Source organism: Exserohilum turcica (genome assembly GCF_000359705.1).
Source record: "Exserohilum turcica Et28A unplaced genomic scaffold SETTUscaffold_24, whole genome shotgun sequence".
Classification (NCBI taxonomy): domain Eukaryota; kingdom Fungi; phylum Ascomycota; class Dothideomycetes; order Pleosporales; family Pleosporaceae; genus Exserohilum; species Exserohilum turcicum.
This window is the reverse complement of record NW_007360070.1, coordinates 109,164-119,605: the sequence shown is the minus strand read 5'-3', so window position 1 is coordinate 119,605 and position 10,442 is coordinate 109,164. Positions and strand designations below refer to the sequence as shown.

The following is a 10,442-nucleotide window of genomic DNA, read 5'->3' as shown; positions in this document are numbered from 1 at the left end:
AGATTTCGGCTAAATTATTCTTGGCAGGACAAAACTTTTGTGAGGCACCTCCGTAGTAGTTTTCTGTTTCCTTGACAAATTCCCGAGTCGGCCTGGCCGTTTCTCGGTAAGCTGTACTACCCCTATTCTCCGGGCACTCGCCACGATGATTGCTTTTGCGACCATAGATCGAGGCCATTATCATCAATTGGTTTTTCTTTGTCTCGCAATTGTACAGACCAGTTCTTATCGATTGAATCTAGACGCCCTAAAGCAAACTCTTTTTGTTTCAGCGAGATGCCTTATCCATGAGGCTCAGTTCGGCTCTATGCCGGCATCATCCCAGCTGATCATGTCTCAGCCTCGAGATCCGAAGGCTGACATATTCATGCATTTCACCCCGCAGCAATTAAATATTGTACAAAGTGGGCTCCGGTCAGCCTCAATAAATCAGCACTTCACTGAGCTGCTCCCCCATAACCATTTCTACCAACTAATCTAGCTGCAGTCAATTTAATACCACTTAATATGCCCTTTACTTACTGTAATACCAGTGGCTCTTGTAGTCCAACCTCGTCACAGTCGAACCTCAGCTTTGAATCCGACCGATCGTCTACCTCTTTTTCGGAGACACGGCCACCTACGTTGTCAACACCATCGCTCGATTTTTCGCCACTGCAACCCGAATTGACGACATTACGCTCTGATTTCCTGACAGCACCGTCCGAGCGGCCAGGCCTGAAGCCCAGTCTCAAGTCCTCCGAATATATCCGACCGGTCACTGACCGGAAACCGCCACCAGCTGTTAGATTCGCCGAGCCAGATCCAACGCTCAAATCCAACACCAAGTCGAAGGAAAAGCGGAGGAGTGATAAACCATCGGAGTCTTTGTCCGGCAAATCACAGGGTTCTAGCAAACCACCAAGTTTCAACAAAACAAAAAGTTCCAAAGCAACGACTCAATACCACAATGGCGTGCCTTTTGCGAGTCCGACTGCGAGGTTGTCGAAACAAATCAACAGCTCTCAATCGAATTCGGCACCTGCACCACCAGATTTCAGCCGCCCAAACTCCCTTCCAGCTTCCCATACCATTTCGATTCAAGCCATGAAGAAACGAATCAGCTCCAGGTCACTTGCACAGGCAGAAACTCCGGAACTTGATCCAAGATGGGCAGGAATTCCTCTGCCAGCGCATTTCACACCACCAACCCTAGGGCCAAAGTCTCGCGTAACATCTTACCAGTCGATAACGTCGACCGCTTCGGGTCTTTCCACTCAATCCGCGCCAGCCACTCTCGAGAAACCACCACCGCTTAATGTTCCTTCTGGTCAATATAACCCCCTAGAGCATTACATACCCTGTATGTATCCTTCATGCAAGGTGCACTATACACCCGCCCATCTAGGTCCTTCTTTCTACCTCCCCAGCGGCCCATACTCCATATCACATCTGCATGCCCATTGCCCCCGGCACGCCGTACGAGAGCTCAAAGAAGCCAACGCAACCCTCAAGCGCGCCTATGAGGTACTACGCCAAAACGCCGGCCGTAAGACGCTCGGCACCGTAGCCGCCGAATTCGAACAGCTGAAAGACGAATTCCGCAATGACCGCCGCATCCGCAACGCCAAGGTCATCCGCATGCAGAAACGGCGGGTACTTGGCGTCCCATCGAGTTCTTCTCCTTCTCCCACGGGCGAAGGTGACAGCAACGAGAAGAAAAACGACCAGTCTTCTTCTTCTTCTTCTTCTTCTTCTTCTTCTTCTTCTTCTTCTTCTTCTTCCCGCTCGAAAAAGGAAGTTTGGGATTGGCGCTACACCCAACGCCCCTGCATCAGCGCAACCTGCAAGGAGCACTACACGCCGTATTCCAATCACCTGTACACCTTTTACCGCACGCCGCAGCCCGGAACCTCGTTCTTCCCCATGCAGACGTTCTGTCCCAAGTGTGCGAAGCAAGAGATGGATGATTTTGCGCTGGACGTCAAGCAGAAGCACGGCAGTAGGTGTGGATGGGATCGAAGTGAGTGGCTCGAGTGGCTGAGCAGCAGAGTCCAGGAGAGGGAAATGGAGCAGGACTACTGGGTGAGAGCTCAGGAGAAAGTGGTCAGGAAAAAGGGACCCGCGAGGTGGGTGCGCGGACTCGAAGATGATGTTCGGGTTGAGATGGAGAGGCAGGAGCTGGTCAAGTTTGAGAGGACTATGCAGAAGAGTGTGTTGAAGAGGTTTGTGGCGAGTATGGTTGTTTGATCTCTCCCTCCTTCCACTCAACCTTTTTTCTCGATTTCTTCGTTTCTTGTGGGGAGTTTTTTTTTGTTTTGCGCACGAATATCCAAGTCGTCTTTGTTTTTTCTCTCTTTCACGAGCACATATACGCCCCTTTCATTTGTAGTACTTGGGGGTTCACTGTTTCCTTTCAATGTGCTGTAGCAGCAGCTGTAGCATTTACCTGCATACCTCTTGAGATATACGGGAAACGAGTTTGTATTTTTTTTTCTATCTTTCCAACATATGAAATTGAGTCAACACCCAAGTACACACAGCAACTCCTAGGTTATTCCATAACTTCTGTTTTTCTTCACATTAGATATCCTGATACATAACTGGAATCTGTGGCTTACGTAAAGAATCACATGCAGCATAACTACATGGGGTTGCATATTACCCCCAGCCATTCCATTAAGATACTAAAACACACATGTGAATGATTTGTAGTAGCTGCTTAACGCCCCGGCGTCTAGCCATCTGTATTCATGACGCTCGTTTTGTAACAAGGCACGTCGCGACGGCCAACTAACCTGCATTGACGTGAGAAATCTTTTTCTTGGTTATACAAAGGTGGCGTTTGTCAGGAATCATGCCTCATGGCTTATTTTGAACAGTTGAAACTGTGGCTTGGATGTGATGCGACCTTTGTTGTACGTGGAGAAACATGACAATAAGGATAACTGAGGGGGGAGAATCCCTGGCTTGGTAAGCTGATGTTGGACTGGAGGTAGAGACGGGGCTGCTGCTTTTCGTTGTATCCGTGTCTTGGTGCATTACTACAGCTGAGGAGGGCATTGCTACTTGCTAGATTCTCATATAGACAAGCGAAGCGTTCAGTTTGGATAAAGAGGTTGGCATATTCTGTAGCTTTTTTTTTGTAAAACCGATTACTACCCCTGCATGATCAATGTGAATGCGGACTTTGCAAATGCGATTACAAGTAATAATACGTATATGCCGCTGAGATGCAACAGACACAGCTTCATGAAAATAGGCAATATAGCTCCAAGCATGACAGCCAAAGAAGAAACACGTATCATTTCGTTAACAAGACTCGCATAATCGCATTCTCTCATAGCAAAAGCGGATCGACATCCCGATAGCTTGTGTGTTGCTGGCCCAGAAATCTCGTAAAAGGGTACTTTGACACTTGTCTGGGCCATTCAACGTGATGCCTTAGCTGGTACGGTACGTTCCAATATATGCCCTCAACCCAGCTCAAAACAGCAGTGGGTGCATTGACGCCTTGGAAGCCTACTCTTTCTAGATAGAGAATCGGTGTGAGGATGGCTTGGATGGCGATGAAGTGGGCGAGGAGTATCTGCGCGACACTGTTGTTAGCGTCGATGAAGGCCTGGAACTGCTCGTGTGTCCACCGTGAGGGAATGTTGTATAGTGTAACAAAAGTGGTGTATGCCTCGATCGGCCTCTTGTATGCGTGCTCTACGATGCGAACAAGGAGCTCCCAATATGTTCTTTCCCACTCGGACATGTTGAGAGCTTCGATGGACCCAAGGGATACGGCGGCTAGGTCAAGATCCTCCTGATTGACACTCTTTAGCGATGAGTTGTCAATACGGTTGCGCATTGTCTGGAGATGGCCGTCTTCGCGGAATGCCTGGACCCTGTCAGAATGAAAGGGTAATTTACCAACGCGAGGTATTACTTACCTGGAAGACTGAGTCATCGACCAACGACATTTCGTCGCCCGCGATCAGATTACATCCGCGTACCATTGTGAGGAACTCGGCCATGCCGTCCTGCAGATGGCTTGATTGGAATGCAAGAGCTAGGGCGGCTGCCATCCTTGCATCTCTTTCGCACTGGGTCTTCGGGGGTGCTGATAGAGCGTCATTGAGCGACTTGACTGCCAGGATGCGATGTTGTATAGCCTGTTCGGCAACACCAGAATTTGTCACGGCATCCAGGTGAGATGCAGATAGTGCCAGAATGGAATGGATGAGGTATTCGTACTGTGAGCATCAGCCTGGAGTTCTATCGTGTTGCTGTCTGAGAGATTTCCCCCTTTCGAAAAGCTGCAAGGACCTACATTGTGTGCAAAGCTGGGAATCACGGTAATCCATACCTTGTCTGCACCTACAGGTAGATGCGGGTATGCAGTGATGAGAAAATGGTGGAACAGACGCATGTCCGCCATGGACTATCACTGTCAGCTCCTGTCGAACTGACTAGACCTCAGATACTCACAAACATGCCTGGCCCCGACCGTAAGTTGCCCATGTCCTGTGGGTTTAGGATTGTTTGCGGTCGCTGCGTGGTCTGGATGATGTTTGCAGGATAATCGCACTGAAGGCCTGCTTTGATGCAATGATTGCACTTGGGATGTTTCTCGTTGCACTTTATACGTCGCCGTTTACAGCTATAGCAGCCACGGCGGGATTTGGTATGTCCCTTCCTGGGGATGGGTTTGCGGGGTAGTGGTGCTGCGCTCTCATTTCGACCATCCGACTGTGCTGGTGACTCGCTTGAAGAACTATCCATCCGACTGCTGTGATCCTGTGGAGACGACATTGGTAGTAATGACAGGAAAAGGATTCAGTGGGCGTGGGCGCGGGTACGCTTCCCATGTGGCTATATAGTCTACCCACGCACGACATGCCATGACCCTGACATGGGATCATAAATTTGGGGGCTTAGACCGGGAGCGCGAAGCGACCCCGCGGGTGTGGAAGGGCCATGTTAATCAGGGGATGCCAGGTGTACGGCTGAACCGCAGCTGACCCACAGCCTTGTACCGTAAAACAAAGGCGTCCGACAAATAGAATTACTATATTGCTTGGTATTGTAGCTTTCAAGACCGCTGAAAGGGTCTAGAAACTGGGAGCTTCAGAAATTGTTGGTTACTAGCCTGTTGACCGGTGGGCAGCCCTACCGTTAAGTGGCTTCGGATGGCTTCGAGGGCTGTGTAATCTCGGAGCGTCATTTGAAGAGAATGTATGGCTTGCGATAGTTTCAGGCGGACTTGACGAAGAGTTATTGGATTCACTGGCTCCCTGGCGACATGCCTCGGCTGACCTCGTTGCGCCGCCATGGAATAACGGTCCATGGCATAACCTGCTGCCTGCCGCTGCTGGACAAACCACTTCTGCATCACGAGATGAAGACAAGCGTTGCCAAGCAGAAGTTCGCCGATAGGTTGATGTGCCATTGGGCCAGTCTGGCCACGCCCACCAGCTATCTTGGACAGCGTGTGAGGATGCCTCTAGCACCGCTCTGAGGCCCCAAGCAGAGGTGGACGTTTCAAAGACGTAATAATAGCCGGAGTTGCACTCGGTCGATGCAAGCGATTTCCAATGTAACGAGAACGGCATGCAGGCGAGGGAGAGCCAAATGGGAGGACATGCAAAGCATCGGCATGGAACCAATGAAAAGCCCTCCAGTGGCCGAGGTTGGTGTTTTTTCGCGTAACCTTGCAGTCCCCGCATGCGAGGTTTACCAGGCACAAGCACAAGTAATGTTGGAGCAGCGGAGGTGGCAAAAGCGATGGCGGGTGGGCTGAATGCAGCGGAGGCCGTGGGTGTGGTATGCCAAGCCGCTAATTCTGTCAGCCAAGTGCGAGTAACCAGCCGTCTGGCCGCGGTGAATGAGCGTGCCCGTCTCTTCTCCAACCACCCACCGTCTCGCACGTGCTCCCGCCTGGTGCTGCTATATTGGTCTGTGACACACGATCGTGTCGTTCCACTCCCCCGGGAAAGAATGCCGGTTCTCGAGGTCACCCAGCTGCGTCTAAAAGGGCTTGCTGCACACGACCCAGCATTGCTCCACAGCCTATCGACCGTCCGGGCTAAACTACACACCAGCTCACGGTTTTACAACTGCATCGACGATCCTAGTTTGGTTTATATTTTAGGCATATGGCCAAGTCTGGACGCTCATGTCGACTTCCTTGCCTCTCCATCCAGGGACGAGATTCTCGGCCCCCAAGAAGACCTGCTGCAGTTTTGTTGGACGGTCCATGTGGAGATGGGTGGCATAGACCTGCTGCCACTGGATGCGCCTATTTTAGCAATCGAGAGAATCCGTGTGTCAGAAGAGTGCACTGGTGCCTTGGACCAGGCCATTCAAAAGCACATACAGGAGCTACGAGGCAGCCATTTGTTTAAAATAGCAACCGGCTGGCGATGCGATGCTGAACCAACGACCCACGAAGTTCTCATCTTTAGTGGGTGCCAAACCGCACAAGCTCATGTCGGCTTTACAGTCAAGAGTCATCATAGCGGACAGTATGAGACGATAGAGATTATGCGTTGTAGAGATTTGGAGCGTATAGGAGACTGAGTTAGGTTCAGGCCATGCCTGTCTCAGCTCTACGTTTCTTCTTCGAATCAACAAACATGTAAGCTGGTAGATGCTAAATACCTATTTAAAGTATATCTAACTTGTATTAGAGCCTCCTCAGCTATGACTACCGGTGAATCGCTACACTGTCTCAGTCACTATGCGCCAATCCAATCGCCAGCTTAATCGCTACACCCGATTTCAATGGCTATCTCGATCGCTAGGCTAATCGCCAGGTTAATACTGTACTCTAACCTAATAGCGGCTTATTCTCTTTACACAGCCTGAGTTGCTTAGAGTTTAGTACCTAAGTAAAGTATTACATCTACTAGGTGCATAGCCTATTAGCGCACGTTCAAGACAGCTTGATACTCTAAAGCACACACATTTCTATGAGATACTACTCATGCATGTATAAAATACTTTACACGCGACACAATTGTGCAGACTTTACGGCTACCCTTTCATATTCCAGGGATACTTTTATCCGTAGAAAAAACTTTGAGCTAACTCCTTACAGCAACGGAAAGTCCCGTAAAATTATAGTCAATGAAGCGGCTTCACAGACTAGTGTTGTTCGGCTGAATGTGGTAGGATGGTACGACGACACAAGAAATTACTCGTCAAGCAAGCAACGCTGGGCATTCGCTCGGCTGCTGGCGGAAGCTCAACACCAAGCGGCCTCATTTCAAGAAAGTCACAGTTGCACTCTGACATATTGTGCACGGTATGGGATAGGGGTTACCCTGGGTTACAAATTGTGTTCCAGTTGCTCGGTAACTCTACCCCGCTATACAAACCACTAGAAAGCAGGACTGGGACGTGATAGTCCCAACCAAAGTGACGTCGCCATGGTGATCCCGCGAGGTGTTTAGTAGATCCGGACATGCTATAAAATCGCCTTTTCTCTAGTCGCCCAACAAGTCTAGATGCGACCCGGACGGCTCAGTTCTGATTGAGGTAAAATACGGCAAATCTTCAACAAGACGTTTTTCACCTTGATATCGAGTGAAAAGAGAGCTTACATGACTGCATAATTAGCTTCCGCCATGCATAGAATCCCCCTTTTCTTGGCTTTGAGTCAACTCGCTACGCTTTCGTCAGCAAGGGTGCACACTCGACAAGCTAAAGACACCAATGTCTTGAAATGGGTCGACCCGTTGATTGGCACTCAAAAAGGAGGCAATGTCTTTGCCGGCGCCACTCTACCATATGGGATGGCCAAAGGTAAGAAATTGCGCATGGCTGTGTTGCTTCCGAGATGCTCATGGTGACACAGCTGTTGCCGACGTCGACGGGGCGAACACGGGAGGCTTCTCTACCGATGGAAGCAATGTCACGGGCTTCTCGGCTCTGCACGACTCTGGCACTGGCGGCAATCCGAGCCTAGGCAATTTTCCCATTTTCCCGCAGCTCTGCTCCGGAGAAGATATCAACACGTGCTACTATGCCATTGATGCGCGCAAAACTGGTTACAAAAATGACTCTGTCAAGGCGCGACCAGGCTACTTTGGAGTGTCACTGGACAATGGCATAGATGCTGATATGGCGGTCTCGGAACGCGCTGCCCTCTTCCGGTTCAACTTCTCACAGCCCTCTACCGGCAATGCAAATGCGGATCCGCTCATTTTGCTCGACCTGACGGATCTTTGGAGGAGTCGCCAGAACGCTTCCATTAGCGTCGAGGCGAATGAAGGTGAATCGGGCGGAAGGATAAAGGGAAACGGCACGTTTCTCCCCAGTTTCGGAGCGGGCACGTACATGGCTTACTTTTGCCTGGACATATCTGGAGGAAGCGTCAAAGATTCTGGTGTCTGGGTGAACGATCGAGCTGGCACAGAACCAAAGCAGCTTTTTGTCACACGCGGCTTCAACAACTTCTACCTGCAAGCCGGCGGCTTTATACGTTTCAAAGGCCCGCTTTCAGGGCCTCTGCTCGCCCGAATGGGACTGAGCTTCATGAGCAGTGAGCAGGCGTGCCAGAATGCCGAGCGCGAGATACCCGGTCCCAACTTTGACTTTGACAAGCTAGTGAGGTCAGCCGAAGATGCATGGCGCGAGAAGCTTGCGCCCATTTCGATAGAAGCGGGAGACGTGGATGACAGCATGCTGGTGAATTTCTGGAGCGCAGCCTACCGGACCATGATATCACCATAGAACTACACGGGCGAGAATCCGCGCTGGACGAGCGCCGAGCCATACTTTGACTCTTTCTACTGCATCTGGGACCTCTGGCGTGTCCAGCTTCCCTTTCTGACGATCCTGGACCCCCAGATGATTTCGGTCTTCGTAAGAAGCCTCCTGGATACGTACAAACACCGGGGGTGGCTCCCAGACTGCATGATGAGCACGTGCAGAGGCTGGACGCAAGGCGGGTCCAACGCCGACAACGTGCTGGTGGATGCCTATGTCAAGAACGTGACTACAGGCATAGACTGGGAGCTAGCCTACGAAGCCATCGTCAACGACGCGGAAAACGAGCCGCTGGAATGGAGCTACCAAGGGCGCGGCGGCCTCACAAGCTGGAAGAAACTACACTATATCCCCGAGCAAGACTTCGACCCCATTGGCTTCGGCACAAACTCACGCAGCATATCGCGGACACTCGAGTACGCCTACAACGACTACAATCTCGCCGTTCTCGCGCGCGGCCTAGGCAAAAGCACAGCCGCCACCAAATATTTTGCGCGATCAACAAACTGGGAAAACCTATTTAAACCAGACCAGACCTCGTTCATCAACGGCTCCGACACGGGCTTTAAGGGCTACTTCCAGCCCAAGTACCTCAACGGCACGTTTGGGTTCCAAGACCCCATTGCGTGCAGTCCGCTGTCGGGATGGTGCTCGCTCACCAGTAATCCGTCGCCGACGTTTGAAAGTAGCATCTGGGAGTACCAGTTCTTCGTGCCGCACGATGTGGGCAGGCTGATCCAGTTGTTGGGCGGAGACGACGAATTCGTGCGTCGCGTCAACTTCTTCCATACATCTGGGCTGGCTGATATTGGGAATGAGCCGGTGTTTCTCACGGTCTACATGCCGCATTTTGCGGGCCGGCCCGCGGTATCGGCGGAGCGCGCGCATTACTGTACGTATTTCTCTTTTTTGTTAACAGTGTTTGTTTCTGCGAGTAATATCAACGCCGAAGATGCTCCTTCCTACTGTTGAAAAAAAAAAGACAGACAGAGAGAGAGAGAAGTGTGCTAAACCAAAATCACAGACATCCCATCCAGCTTCAACACGTCTCTGGGCGGTCTCCCGGGCAACGACGACTCAGGCTCCATGGCCAGCTTCACGCTCTTCAACATGCTAGGTCTATTCCCCAACCCGGGGCAAAACATGTACTTCATCACGCCGCCCTTCTTCCCCTCCGTGTCCATCACAAACCCGGTAACCAACGCCACGGCCACCATCCGCGCCGTGAATTTCGACACGGCGTACAAGAATATCTACGTGCAGAGCGCGACGCTCAACGGGAAGAATTACACGAGGAATTGGATTGGACATGAGTTTTTCACGCAGGGTGGCACGCTGGAGCTTGTGCTGGGGAGTAGCGAGAGTAGCTGGGGGACGAGGAGCGAGGATCGGCCACCGAGTATGTCTGATGGGACGGGTGTGAGTGCGAGGGATGTGGATGTGGATGTGCGAGGGATGCTGAATGTAGGGTTGGGAATCATGTAGGGATTTATGAACCTGTTACCTTACCTTATCCTATATTATAATATCAGCAAGCCCATTACTTCCTTCATCTATGCCATCCATGCATCCGATCCACCCATTGCCAATCTTTCTCCAACAAAATCCCAGAAACACTGACGCAACTCTCTTTTTCTCTTACCCCCGCTAACATATCCAACTTCTTTCCCCCTCCTTTCCCCCGCCCCCCAAGACCCCAATAA

At 51.0% G+C, this 10,442-nt stretch overlaps 4 protein-coding genes across 4 annotated transcripts; 3 read left to right on the top strand and 1 right to left on the bottom strand.

The window, feature by feature from the left end:
• Positions 1-507: 507 nt before the first annotated feature.
• SETTUDRAFT_28959 (uncharacterized protein) lies at positions 508-2,229 on the top strand (the record flags this gene model as incomplete). The annotated part of the gene is made up of 1 exon (XM_008028341.1): positions 508-2,229. The coding sequence occupies one exon, from the start codon at positions 508-510 to the stop codon at positions 2,227-2,229; it is 1,722 nt and encodes a 573-aa protein (XP_008026532.1).
• Positions 2,230-3,088: 859 nt separating this feature from the next.
• Positions 3,089-4,749, bottom strand: SETTUDRAFT_151790 (uncharacterized protein; the record flags this gene model as incomplete). Its single annotated transcript, XM_008028383.1, has 4 exons — positions 3,089-3,865; positions 3,918-4,220; positions 4,298-4,408; positions 4,456-4,749. The coding sequence occupies 4 exons, from the start codon at positions 4,747-4,749 to the stop codon at positions 3,320-3,322; spliced, it is 1,254 nt and encodes a 417-aa protein (XP_008026574.1). The 3' UTR covers positions 3,089-3,319.
• Positions 4,750-5,899: 1,150 nt separating this feature from the next.
• Positions 5,900-6,921, top strand: SETTUDRAFT_169556 (uncharacterized protein). Its single transcript, XM_008028382.1, has 2 exons — positions 5,900-6,604; positions 6,657-6,921. The coding sequence occupies exon 1, from the start codon at positions 5,965-5,967 to the stop codon at positions 6,544-6,546; it is 582 nt and encodes a 193-aa protein (XP_008026573.1). The 5' UTR covers positions 5,900-5,964; the 3' UTR covers positions 6,547-6,604; positions 6,657-6,921.
• Positions 6,922-7,595: 674 nt separating this feature from the next.
• Positions 7,596-10,224, top strand: SETTUDRAFT_40033 (glycoside hydrolase family 92 protein; the record flags this gene model as incomplete). The annotated part of the gene is made up of 4 exons (XM_008028354.1): positions 7,596-7,773; positions 7,826-8,658; positions 8,704-9,631; positions 9,764-10,224. The coding sequence occupies 4 exons, from the start codon at positions 7,596-7,598 to the stop codon at positions 10,222-10,224; spliced, it is 2,400 nt and encodes a 799-aa protein (XP_008026545.1).
• Positions 10,225-10,442: the final 218 nt, after the last annotated feature.

What these genes read in the sequence shown, in the direction of transcription:
- SETTUDRAFT_169556 (XM_008028382.1), top strand. Translation starts at nt 5,965, where the DNA reads ATGCCGGTTCTCGAGGTCACCCAGCTGCGTCTAAAAGGGCTTGCTGCA.